The following is a 13,352-nucleotide window of genomic DNA, read 5'->3' as shown; positions in this document are numbered from 1 at the left end:
CATTGGAGTGAGAATGAGCCCCATTGCCAGAGAGCTACAGTCCTACATGCAGCACAAACTGACACAAATACAGGCAATACACACACACGGACACACACACGGACACACATATGTATAACTACACATAAAAAAGCAGCAAACACTAGTATACTTATCTACTCACTGAAATGTGATACACTCAACTTATCAACTCATTCAGTGAGTGGCCAACAGCAAGGATTCTGAGCCACGCAGACATAGCTGAGCACACGTGCACGTGTATACTGTCTATGTGTTTGTGGCGGTGTGTGTGTCTGTGCGACGGTGCTACTGAATAATACATCTTTCACTCGTCAGAACTTCAAAGCTCAGCACACGCTGAGAAAGGGAGGAGAGTGAAAGACAGTGAGAGAAGTGGGGGTAGGAGGGCTGGAAGGAGAGACAAAAACAAAGATACAAGACGAACAATGGTGAGAAGGTCAGAGAAGAAGTGACGGATGATTGAGTGATAGCTCCCAGTGTCTTCCAGTAATGCTAACCACACTTTGTGTCCAGCTGACTGCCTGTCTGCGGGCCCACAGCCTTTAGTCTCCTTTTGGCAACGATACATGACCAACATATTGTGGCAGTCAAGCTTTGTTTTTGTTATATTTTAGTATTTCTTCAGACATAGTTCACATAGATTTAGCTGTAGTTAGCCTACTAGTTATGCTTTGCTGTTGCTCTTGCTCAGCCTCGCTACCACTCAAAAATACTATAGCTCATGTAGTGTCATAGTGTTCTCAGCTTAAATGCTGACAGATTCATTAGTCATAACACAAACTAAGCAATGCATTTGTTACACTATGCAACCAAAAAGCAGAGAGCTTTGTCCATGCCCCATAATGAATAAAAAGTACACTGTACACATATGGACACAAACAATCCATAATTAGGGTGTTAAAGCCAATGAGTTCTGCATCGGACAACTGCAACAGCACTAGGATCCTGCAGGTCCTGCAGCACCCAACAAAATGGGGCAGGTGCCCCGATACATTTACTGTAAAACTGTCAGGAGCGGTTCATCAACACAAGTAAAAACAAATATATGAAAAAATACAATATGACACGATGAAAATCCTCTAAATAAAGTGTAAGTGTAAGTAAATAAAGTTGAGTGTCAATTTAGTTTGTTTCACCCACTCACTTTCCCTCTCTCTGTTACTCACTCTCTCTTTTAGACTAGTTGTGTCAGTTACACTTGTTTTTTAAATGTCAGTAACATTAAATAAAATTGCCATCGCTAATCCAGTCTGACCTGTGAACAATAACACCATCGCTGCTGCTCTAAAGTCTGGCATTCCTGTATTACTGCATTTGGTTTGTGTTTGTTACCAGGGGAAACAATGTGAACTGTCAGAGAAACAGGGGCATAAGCCATAACATTTTCATCCACGTTTTGCTGCCTGCCTAAAGCTGAAACTTTTAGAGGCATTTAATAAAGCTTATTTTTATTTCACATCTTAGAAAGGTAGCTTAATGAAGAGTTGAGTGACTGTGTTTCTCTAAACTTAAAAATCAGTCAGACCTACATGTGTCTGAGATGGGCTAAAGAGAGTGTTAAACAGGGCAGTAATGGTCAGAAATTGCATATACATTTGCAAATGCTTCTCCAGAAAAGCTCCAGTATTGAAGTTGCTTTTTAACATTAAGACACTATACAGTAACCTTACTCTCTTCCTATGCCCCTACATACTTTTTTTTTCCTCTTCTGCCCCTTCCCTCCCCTCCCAACTCCCTTCCCTCTCACCCCTTCCCTATATTCCTAAAATTCTGCGACCTGCTTCTGACACCATCAACTAATGTTCTTCTTCTTTTCCTCTTTTTTTCTTCCTCTGGTCACCACCTCCCTCTTTTTTCTCCCCATTCCCCTCCCTTTGCACATTTCTCTCTCTCTCTCTCTCTCTCTCTCTCTCTTTCTCTCCCTCTTCCTCTCCCTCTACCCAACAGGTCCTCCGAGGATTCGGCCTATGAAGAACATCACTGCAGTGGCAGGGAGAAACAGTTTCATAAACTGCCGTGTGATCGGGTACCCTTACTACTCAATCAACTGGTACAAGGAGGGGCTTCTGCTGCCTGACAACCATCGTCAGGTGGAGTTCACTTTCTGCATTTCTGCGCAAAGAAAAATGTATCTGAACTTGTTTTCCACACATCACTGTATATCAAGAGCATACAATGTGTACATACATAAATCCTGTCATATACTGTACATCCTAAATAGACTATTGTTTAAAGGCTCATTCAGTACTTCATCAACCAATTGAATTTTTTAACTGATCGTGTGGCCTTTTTTTGTTTTATAGCTTTTATATGTATCAAAACACATGAATAAGCTATGTCCTAACAAACTATATTTTTGTATCACACAGTGTGCCTTTTAGAGTAATACAAAATTTTACTTTCATATGTATGCATTTCATATGTGATAAATTCATATATAATAGGCCTTCTAGACATTTATGCTCTTATGTCTATATAACAGAAGCTGAACTAAGCATTTGTGAAAGAAAAAGAGTTTCACTGTCAGATAGGCACCAGTGGCATCAGTCCTATAGTCTCTGTGGGCCACTTTTTATTTTATTGTAGCCTATATCACATGTTTTGCTTATATTTGATTTATTAGTACAGCAAAAAAGATTTCTCTTGGACTGAACCTGAAAGCTCCCAAACAGAAACAAATACAGGCTTAAAGCAAATCAGGGGCGCTTCTCTTTGGTACCATGTTTTGCTCTGAGCATCACCTCATTTAAATTCACAGCTTTGTATGTGAATAAGAAGACCAAGCATGTACCAGGTCTGAACATAACGCTGCTGATGTCTTCTCAGGTGGTGTACGAGAACGGGACCCTGAAGCTCAGCGATGTTCAGAAGGGGATGGATGAGGGTGCCTATGTCTGCAGCGTCCTCATCCAACCGCAGCTGTTCATCACGCAGACTGTCTATATCACTGTCAAAGGTCAGTGAAGGTGACAACTTTGTTGAAAGGTTTCACAGGTTTTTACGTACGGCTACGATGGACAATCGCATAGATGTCTACATTCTTATTTTCTATATGCTTGTATGTTTGTTTGGGATCTGTCCAATGAGGTGAATATAGTGTAGGTAAAATGATACATAGAATTGTGATTTATATGCGTTTAGCTGTGTTTTAACGGGTCATAAGTGTGCAAGCTCAATGGAAAAAAGCATGAATGTAAAAGAGGGTAATTGTAAAAGGGATGGAGAGTGAATAAGGCTGGTTTGGAGCAGGAGGGTGTGAGTGAAAATGAGGGAGAGGAAAGAAGAACGCTGTATGCATTGCCTCTAATAACCCCTGATTAAGGGGCGGAGTGGCCTAGTGCGCTCTCTCAACCACTCAGCAATTACATAGAGCAGGAGTGCTATTGTATAAGATTTGTGTGTGCGCATGGCATATGCATGCATACACGTGTGAAAGTGTGTGTATGTGCTGTATTTGCATGTCACCTTGTATGTTATTTCGCTCTGCTCTCCGCTGCAATAGCATGACATGTTTGTTTTAGGAAGTTGTCGAGCGCGAGCGTGGCTTGTGCGTGTTTCGGTCTGACATTAGCAGATGTGTGAAATTTGTGGTGCTCTGTGGTCTTCTTAGTGTTTGCGTGTGCGCCTGCATGTGCATTTGCCGCGTGTGGGTGCAGGTATGTGCTTGTATGAATGTGTGCTCGTCATGTCTCTGATTTAATTAGATGAATTTTAACGAGGCCCAGATTAAATCCCCCAGATGTCTCAGCTGTAACCCCCACCACCACCACCACCACCCTCCCCTCCTCCCCCACTCCAAACCACCGCCATCACCTCCGCCGCTCTCCATAGCAACACCGTTCTTCCCCCTGTGGATGGGGCTCTAATTAGAGCAGCTATTATGGGCTGGCTTTAGCAGGGCAGGGTGGGGTGGAGTAGAGGGGTTTGTAGGGGGCACAGGCGGCTGCAGAGTGGGTAGTGGGCTAGTAGGCCAGGCTGCATTGGAGTGTAAACTTTGGCGGCCCAAGCTTTGATGACAAACTGGAGAAATCAGACAGACAAACAGTTTGTCAGGTGATAATGACAGATTCTGAGACATTCTGAGACATGCCCCCTAAAACCAATCTCACTCTGTCTTTTTATCTCCCTCCATGGTATCTTTCTCACTCCACCTCTTCTCCCTTTGCATCACTCATTCTCCCACCCCTTGTCCTCTCGATGCCCCCAAATCTACAAATCTGTGCGTCTTCAAATCTGACTTTCTCTCTTTTCTCTATCCTTCACTTATTCATATCTGCCTCAAATCTCTGTCCTCACCTCTTACTCACCCTGCTCATTTAAACAACCCTCTAACTGTTTTCACTCATTTTTTTTCTTTATTTCCATTCCCTCTTTGCCTTATTCTGTCTTCTCTCTATCTACCCTTTATTTCACCCTGTTGCCTGTCCTTGCCTTTCTCTCTTCCTGGCTCTTCTTTTCGTCCTACATTTCCTTGACTTGATCTGCCTTTTCTGTCTCTTTGACTTATCCTCTTTTATCTCATCTTACTATTTCCCCCCCAATTACTTTGTCTCTACTGCATTTCTATTTACTTCCTCTTCCTCTCCTCTGAACATATACTCTCCCTCCTTCACCTCTCTTGCTCACTTTTTCATTCTCTCCATCCGTACCTCTCTCAGTTCCTCCACTGATCCAGCCATTTGACTTTCCACCGACTTCCATCGGTAAATTGATGTACATCGCCTGCGTGGTGTCGTCTGGAGACATGCCCATCCGCATCACGTGGCGCAAGGATGGGCAGGAGATCGTGCCCTCGTCGGGCATCACCATTGACACAAAGGAGTTCATGAGCTCCCTCCAGATATCCAAGGTGTCGCTCAAACACAATGGCAACTACACCTGCATTGCCAGCAATGATGCTGCCACTGTCAGCACAGAAAGGCAGCTCACAGTTACAGGTAAGGAGAGAGTGGGTTAGAGGAGGAAGAGAATATGAAAGTGATATTTAAAAAGGGGTGAAGGGGTGGGGCAAAAGTTTTTGTTTTTGTTAAATAGCACCGTAGTGATTTAGTATTGCACAAAATATGGTGAAAATTGGTGCCCTGGCTCTTTTGTCTTTTCTACAGCCAACAACAAACCTCACAGCCCGCACAACCATACCCAGTGCACTCACATGTAACACTGCATAAACACTAATCATCCTCCTTGTGTGGTAAAAATCCACGTGTTTCAAACTCCACAACCTCTACTCTGTAACACAGACTTTCTGAGTTTTCTGAACACAAGCTGAGTGATTGATTCATTTTCTCAGACTTGACAAAGCTTCCTCCAGAGCCACAGAAGTGACCATACAACTGTTTTAAAAGGCTGTGTAGTACTTTTTGTGGCTAGTACATTGACTGGAGTGGTGCAAAGTATACTTACTTAAGTACTGTAATGAAGTGATATTTTGCAGTACTTGTGCTTTCCATTTTATCACAATTTATACTTATATCCTCTACATTTCTGTGACAGCTGCAGTTACTACCCACTTTGCAGATTAAGATTTTACATAAAAAAATATGATAAGCCTATAGAATGCTATACATTGTTAATGATGCAAGGCATGTTTATGGGTGTTTATTTGTATTACACCTTTTCAAAGTGCTACACGCAGACAGAATGGCAGTGGTCCCAAATGTTTTGGCTTGTTGCCCCATTCAAAAAAGGATTGTATTTTTTGGGGCCCTTGTTACATTTGAGATGAGTTTTTGGCAGTTGTTTGAGAAAAAAATGCAATAATATCCATATAAAAGTTTTTCACAAAAAACACATGAGATGTTTAAACTAGCTGTAACATTAAAATGCTACACGCATATTGAAGCATTAATACTAATAATCTAATAATGTAATATACAGTAATAGCAGTCACAAAGGCTATTTATTTCTGCAGGACAAGTGCTATTTGCTGATAATACTTTTGTAATTTTGAGTATAATTTTGAGTGCATTGGGGTATTCTGACATTGTTGTATCAGTGCTTTAAATTACGTGAATACTTCTTCCATAATTGAAAGTCAGTTTTGTAACTCTTTAACTGGATCTGTATTTATTACACTTCTTTTTTTATGAGCAAAATAGCAGATGAAAAGTTTCAGTTTAGTGGTACAGCAGCACTGTTGGTAAGGGTTTGACTCGAATACTGTTTACTGCCCATGCAGGAAACACTAACCATGGTTCCAGACTTTTTTTATTTACTTCTACTCTGCTCTACCTCCAGTGCCTCCTCGGTTTGTGGTTCAGCCCAACAACCAGGATGGGATCTATGGGAAGGCAGGGATCCTAAACTGTTCAGTAGATGGATACCCTCCTCCCAAGGTCATGTGGAAGCATGCCAAAGGTACACTAGGTACATGACCCATTTTTCATTCTTTATCTATGTACTGTGATGTGTGTCTGTCGGCTTTTCTCTGCACATTGTCATATCCATAGGTTCATACCGACCATAGTAAATTTGACTAAATTGTATTATCAGTTACTGTACAATTCATCGCAATCTTCTCTTTCTCTATCTGTCCAGCGGGTATTGGAAACCCTCAGCAGTATCACCCTGTGCCTCTGACGGGCCGTATCCAGATCATGAATAACGGCTCTCTACTCATCAGACATGTCCTGGAAGAGGATCGTGGCTTCTACCTCTGTCAGGCCTCCAATGGCGTGGGCTCAGACATCAGCAAGAGCATGGTCCTCACTGTTAAGAGTGAGTGCACAAACTCACACAGGCCACTGTAGCAGAGTATGAGTTTTTCATGGCGTAGATGACTGCTGTGAGGTCATCTAGGATGCTTCAGTGCTCCTGCTTTATCAGTCTTAATACACACACACTCGCTAACTGTGTCAAACCAATGAGCCAGCCCGAAATACTCTCCCTTGCTCTGTGGGCATACACACATACGTGCACACTGATGAATTGGTGGAGCAAAGGTGACCATGGACGTAAGAGCAAAATAATAAAGAGCAGTGAAGAGGGAGCTGTGTGTGTGTGTGTGTGTGTGTGTGTGTGTGTGTGTGTGTGTGTGTGTGTGTGTGTGTGTGTGTGTGTGTGTGTGTGTGTGTGTGTGTGTGTGTGTGTGTGTGTGTGTGTGTGTGTGTGTGTGTGTGTGTGTGTGTGTGTGTGTGTGTGTGTGTGTGTGTGTGTGTGTGTGATAGGCAGTGAGAAAGTGAGCTACTGAGCGATTGATCTTTTGACTCTTGGGATCTGTCTACAGACAATCAAAAACACTTTGAGCTTAATCATTATGTGCAATCAATCTCTCCACCCTGCCCTCGCTGTCAGTAACACCCCTGTGTAATGCAATGTGAAAATGCATAGGAAAAATGTACATGAACACTGTCAACATCAATTAGGGCATTATATGAGGGCAACGTACTTTGTAGCATGCAGTACCGTGACCTTACCAAACAGCTAAAACAGCTATACCCACGAAAGAGATGTTAACACATCTTTTTCACACTTGCACACACAAACACATATAACCAGGTGCTCATAGATGTTTCTGCTATCACAGGATTGACGACCCCCCCCCCCCCACTCGCTCTCTCTCTCTCTCGTTCTCCTTCTGGTGTTAGTGTTATTGATTGAACCGTTCCTCTCCTCTGCTTCCCTCAATTCTGTCTGTTTTGCTCAGTGGAGAGGGAGGAAAAGAGGAAAAGAGGGAGGGTGAGATGAATAAGTGATGAAAACAAAACAGCAGAACGCTCCTCAAATTGGTATTGTGTGTGTGTGTGTGCGCGCGTGTGTGTGTGTGTGTGTGTGTTGGCCAGAGAAGAGTGTATAGAGTGTACACAAAAGGTAGAGTGTATCATTTTCGCCTCCTCATTCACCTAGACCCCACTGTTAACTATTGGAGAATGAAAGAGGAGCTTTATTGACTTTACCTCATTCACCATAGCTCTTCATTACTCTACTGCAATGGAACTCAGATACTCTGAAATCCACTTTTTTAACTGCCAGCTATCCTACCCTTCTCTCCCCTTTTTACTTTTTCTCTACTTTTCTCTTCCACTTAAATGCTGCTTATTATCCACTTACTCTTTCTTTTCCTTCCACTGTCCCTCTTTTGTCTGCCTCTGCCTCCTAATGTCCCTCCCATCAATCTGTTTACCGTCACTATTTCTCCCTGCTTCCCCCCATTTGTTCTCACCTTCTCTTCATCTCACACTCCATTTCCCTTCTCCTTCCAGTCCCAGCGATGATCACCAGTCACCCCAACACTACCATGGCTAAGAAGGGTCATGTGAAGGAGCTGAACTGCACAGCCAGGGGAGAATGGCCCATCATCATCCGCTGGGAGAGAGGTGACACGGTCATTGACCCTGACCGCAACCCCCGGTACTCCATTACCACAAGTCCCAATGAGAAGACAGACGAGGTGTTGTCCACACTCAAGGTAAGAAACAAGTCACCATGTCATGATTCTTCTCTACCACGCCATGGTGGTCATGGCAACCACAGGTCTTCCTCTACTGCATTCAAAAGTGAGATGCTTCAGGTGATAAATTTGCCAGAATCATATGAAAGATGTGGATGATGCACACAGCTCTTGCAGCCTGGTAATGCAGTGTTTTTTCGATGATGATGCTAAGAGAGGGGGAACTGGTAAGAAGCAGTACTGAAGAGCCTGGTGATGTAAAGAGGAACTGAACCAACTGTGTCCACTGAGTTCTGAAGATGTTATCATCTCACTCATAACCAACTGGTTTGATGCCCACAAGCGTACAGAAGTGTATATTTTGCTCAAGACTTTATCAAGGTAAGGTAACTTTAGATGGAACACATGCCTTCAAATAACTGTATGGGTTAATCGTCTGGAAGGGCAGGCATCTACAGAGTGTATGTAAGCAATTGTGGATGACAATGACTGGTAAGATGGAAACAATAATCATTACTTCTGGTATTATTGGCATAATCAGAAAAAAATGGTATGTAAGTGTGAATTTGATGTATCTACTAGTTAAGCATGCATCTATTTTAAGTATAGGTAAAACATACTGGAATGGGGTTTGTGTACTGTTGCAGAGTTCTGTGAAAACACCTTTTAACAGAACTGGCACAGAGGGTATGTCCAGGTGGGTGGCAAATGGTGCAAAAAAAAAAAAAAATCTTGACACCAAAAACTCTGTGTACTACTGGATCAGTGATACTTCCTCTATTGCACTTCTCCTTGCGATGCAGTGCACGCTGAGTCACCTAAGTACCAAACAGTCATGGTAGAGGAAAACCTCTCACCGGGTCTCTTCTCCATCACAAAGCTGCACTTTACACAATCTGCCTGCACAGATATAGAGTTGTTTGTCTCTCTCACGTTTCTCTTTCTATTTTTCTCCCCACAGCTAAAGCCAGCAGAGCGCGAGGATTCAGTCTTCTTCTCCTGTCATGCCATCAACTCTTACGGAGAAGGGCGAGGCCTTATCCAGCTCACTGTGCAAGGTAACCGTTCCTGTGTAAATGCATGTGCTGTACCAGCTCGTCTTTAAATCGATCAAGGCTACACAAATCTGCTCTGCTCTCTTTCCATCCTAATTGCCTCTCTTTTGGCGCTACCTGCTCCTGCGTTATCTTGCTTCTCTCACTTTGTTCACTCCTCCTCTTTTAAATCCGCAGAGCCCCCAGACCCTCCAGAGTTGGAGGTGCGAGAAGTGAAAGATCGCAGTATGAATCTCCGGTGGACACAGAGATTTGATGGAAACAGCGTCATTACCTCCTATGATATTGAGTATAAGAACAAAACGGGTAAGTAAAAAGAGTATATTCCTCATTTTATAGAAAATTAGGACAGAAAAGTGAATCTGACAGTGACATAATATACCAAGCTGTTGATGCTTCTTTTGAAACACTACAGAATAGGATGAAACTGATTGTCAGTGTCAAAATATAGCAAGTGTGTTAAGAAGTGGGAAAATTATGGTCAATTGTGTATCTCAATATTATTATCCTCCTTTTGTGTCAGATTCCTGGGAGCTGAAGCATGCCACTCGAAACATCTCCCCCACCAACAATCAGGCCAACATTGTGGACCTCCACCCCGCCTCCGTCTACAGCATCCGCATGTACTCCTACAACTCTATAGGCAAGAGCGAGGCCAGTAAGGAGCTCACCATCAGCACTGAGGAAGCACGTAAGTATCTTGGCAGCACTGCTTTTTCAATTTCACTTGTGCCTGTTGTATTAGCTCTTAGCCACTGCACCTGTGATGGCACTGAAATCTGTCCTTGAATAAGCATTTGGTATTGAAAGTCTATCTCAATGAAGGTGAGAAAAAAAACATCTTTTAAAGTTGTAAAATAGAATATTTGAGGGCGGGCCCTGAGACTTACTGGAAACATGAAAACATGTCTGACAGTAGTGAAACGCCTCAACTCCTGTGTCCCTCCTTCCCCCTGCAGAGCCCGATGGTCCTCCTATGGAGGTGATTCTGCAGCCGGTGACCTCTCAGAGTATCAGAGTCACCTGGAAGGTAAAGTATTATTCTATAATTGTCTGCCTTCTAAACAGTTATGTATAAAACTGCCTCATCTTACGTTGTGACAATTTCCTGCTTGCTGTCTTGCTTCCTCTTCGATGTATTTAGTTCATGGAGGTGGTTAAATAATCATGCGCTAAATGAATAGGAATAGATGATCCTGATCTCAGTGCTCTGGTTCTGTTTTACCGTCTCCAGGCTCCAAGGAAGGAGCTGCAGAACGGGGTGATCCGGGGTTACCAGATCGGTTACAGAGAGAACGGCCCAGGCAGTAACGGCCAGTACAGCATTGTGGAGATGAAGGCCACAGGAGACAGTGAGGTCTATACCCTGGACAACCTGAAGAAGTTTGCTCAGTACGGTGTGGTTGTCCAGGCCTTTAACAGAGCTGGCACAGGGCCCTCTAGCTCAGAGATCAACGCTACAACACTGGAGGATGGTGAGGATCATAATAAACAAAACACATACAACATATCTCAGCATGTATGAAAAGGGATTTATTGCTTCTCCATGTGTTTATGAGTGTAAATGTGGGCTACGTCAGTGACCAGCAACAGTAAGGAAATGTATTATACAGCATTATAAACAGTGGAAGAGCAAACTGTCAAGCCAAAGAAATACCACCCTCTGTCTGCTTTGGCATTGATTCACAGTTACTGCACTTTTCCTGTTGCCATTGTTCTTTTTGCTTTCTCACTATCTGATCTGTGTCAAATCATGCCATGCTTTGTAACCTAAAATTACTACATTCTCTCTATTCTTTCAACAAGAGTAAATGTTGGTTGCTGAAATCCAAATGCTTTTTACAAATACCAAGGACACACATGGACCCGTAGACACAGTACACATTCAGCAGCACTTTAGAGAGGACTGAGGGATTTATGTACAGTGAGATGTGAGACCCTGCCATGCATCCTGATTGCTAGGGGCTACATGGGTCAAATGTTCAGTGAGTTCAGTTTTGTAGTTGATTCAGTGACTGAATCAACTACAAAAACCTCTTCCTAGGCTGCACAGTTCTGAACAATGTTTAGAAATGTTTAAACTGCATCTGGCTGTGAGCATGCAAGTAAATGCACATGATGAGAGCCATTCATGAGACACATGTGCCAGATTCTTTTATTTATTCAGGTGAGAGCTGTAGTAGAGAAACGGCAAAAATTCCCAGTCTCGCAATCATTACAAATCCTTTGACAAAAATATTTTTGCTGGATACACACTTCTATTCAAATCTGAACAAAAAACTAATCTCTTCTGTCCAAGTACTTTCAACCAACTGCAATCAAGTTTTGAGATATCTTAACTTAAAGACAAACAAATGAGGGTTTTTAAGCATACATGACGACAAAATATATCCAATTGTTCTTCGAAAATCTGATAACGAAAAACAATGTTTGTGAGGTTGAAAGTAGTCTTTGGGGGGAAATGAAAGTGGTCGGTGTAAAGCAGTGGACGATGGACTGGACTTCAATTAGTTTATCGGTGGAGTGGACTTCCACAGGCTATAATTTACTAGGCAATGCAACTTTTCCTTTTATTAATTTCTTGTGAAACAATATTTTCCAAGCGAGCTTCTTTCATTGACTTTTGGCCACAAAGGAGCAGAAGAAATCCGAAACAAGCTGACAGATTTTAACACGAAACAAACAAAAGAGAAAAAAATTCTATATTCTAAGTCGTCGTTTTTATTTCTTCTCTAATGAAAGCCTCAAAATACTGTACTTCTTGTACTCTCCATTTCTTCCTTTTTTCACTCTTTATTCATTAGTGTTGAGAGTGTTTAATATTAAACTATTTATCTGCATGCTGCACGTGCAAACAGACAATTTTTTTCAATACATGCCATCTCTTTTTATGTCTACAAATACGTCACAAGTTTGTTTCTCCATGCACACAAATGCAGACAAACACACACACACACGTCACGCACATACTTGTCCACCCAGTGAACAGTTGGCTGAGCCCCATTGGTCCAGAGCAGACAGAGCCCTCCAGTTCTTCCCTGTGGCTGTCACCGTGGCGACAGTGATATTGATGGCCATTATGATAATAGTGATAACAACAAGCATACTAAAAATAATTATAATTAGCTTGTCTCTCTGTCTGTCTCTCTCTCTCTCTCGTTCCCTCTGTTAGCTTCCTGCTGTAATTATCCACAGCTGAGCGCATTGTCTCTCTGCTTCCTCTTTTCATCTTTTTCTGCCCTTCCCTTGCTCCCCTTGCTTTTAACTCCCTTCCTCCCATCTTCCTCTGCCCCTCACCCCCATCTCCTCCTCCCTCTAGCCTCAGTCCAAAACTGCCTTTTATCACGTTCCCGTATTCCCCATCTTTTTTTTTATCCAAACATTTGCGCTTATATATGTGAGGTTATTTCATACACCAACAACCTTTGCAGTGATTTATTATCCTTTTTTTTCTTTACACCCTATTCATCTGCCTTCCCTCATCTCTTTAACCCTCCGTGAGCCCTTATGCTCGCAATTTGGAGGCACTTGAACCAGCTCACCTTTTCGTTCACATCCTCTTTCAATCCTCCATTTCTCTTCTCTTAAAAGTGTGAATGTGACGGGAGGAACTGGGCTATCTTTTGTTGCCTTCTAATTATTTAGACTTGGAGCCTAAAGGTTTATTCATGCAAAACCCTGTTTTAGTTTTCTAATCCTCCTTTCTCCTTTCCCTCCCTTCCTCCATCCTCCTCCCCACCTCCTCTCTCTTCACCAGCTGCAGAGAAATTCCCTGGTGGACTTGGCCCAGTCTCTCTCTTTCATTGCTCTCTGTCTTTCAGTCGGCTCTCTTCCTCTCTTCCTGCCCCTCCTTCCCTCACAAGTTGACTTCTGTTCATAGTCAACAG

The 13,352-nt window shown here is 42.7% G+C and overlaps 1 protein-coding gene across 1 annotated transcript in view; it reads left to right on the top strand.

The window, feature by feature from the left end:
- The window catches only part of dscaml1 (Down syndrome cell adhesion molecule like 1), a 91,098-nt gene that overhangs the window by 62,384 nt on the left and 15,362 nt on the right, over window positions 1–13,352 (top strand). The window contains exons 8-18 of the mRNA XM_070829078.1: window positions 1,969–2,111; window positions 2,848–2,977; window positions 4,680–4,958; window positions 6,259–6,387; window positions 6,559–6,738; window positions 8,223–8,428; window positions 9,372–9,468; window positions 9,643–9,771; window positions 9,989–10,156; window positions 10,425–10,495; window positions 10,700–10,940. Of these exons, the coding sequence (XP_070685179.1) occupies window positions 1,969–2,111; window positions 2,848–2,977; window positions 4,680–4,958; window positions 6,259–6,387; window positions 6,559–6,738; window positions 8,223–8,428; window positions 9,372–9,468; window positions 9,643–9,771; window positions 9,989–10,156; window positions 10,425–10,495; window positions 10,700–10,940 (1,773 nt within the window). The remainder of the gene's footprint in view (window positions 1–1,968; window positions 2,112–2,847; window positions 2,978–4,679; window positions 4,959–6,258; window positions 6,388–6,558; window positions 6,739–8,222; window positions 8,429–9,371; window positions 9,469–9,642; window positions 9,772–9,988; window positions 10,157–10,424; window positions 10,496–10,699; window positions 10,941–13,352) is intronic.

Source organism: Pempheris klunzingeri, chromosome 4, assembly GCF_042242105.1.
Source record: "Pempheris klunzingeri isolate RE-2024b chromosome 4, fPemKlu1.hap1, whole genome shotgun sequence".
Lineage (NCBI taxonomy): Eukaryota > Metazoa > Chordata > Actinopteri > Acropomatiformes > Pempheridae > Pempheris > Pempheris klunzingeri.
Note: the sequence above shows the minus strand (reverse complement) of the source record. Positions and strands in the feature narration are given on the sequence as shown.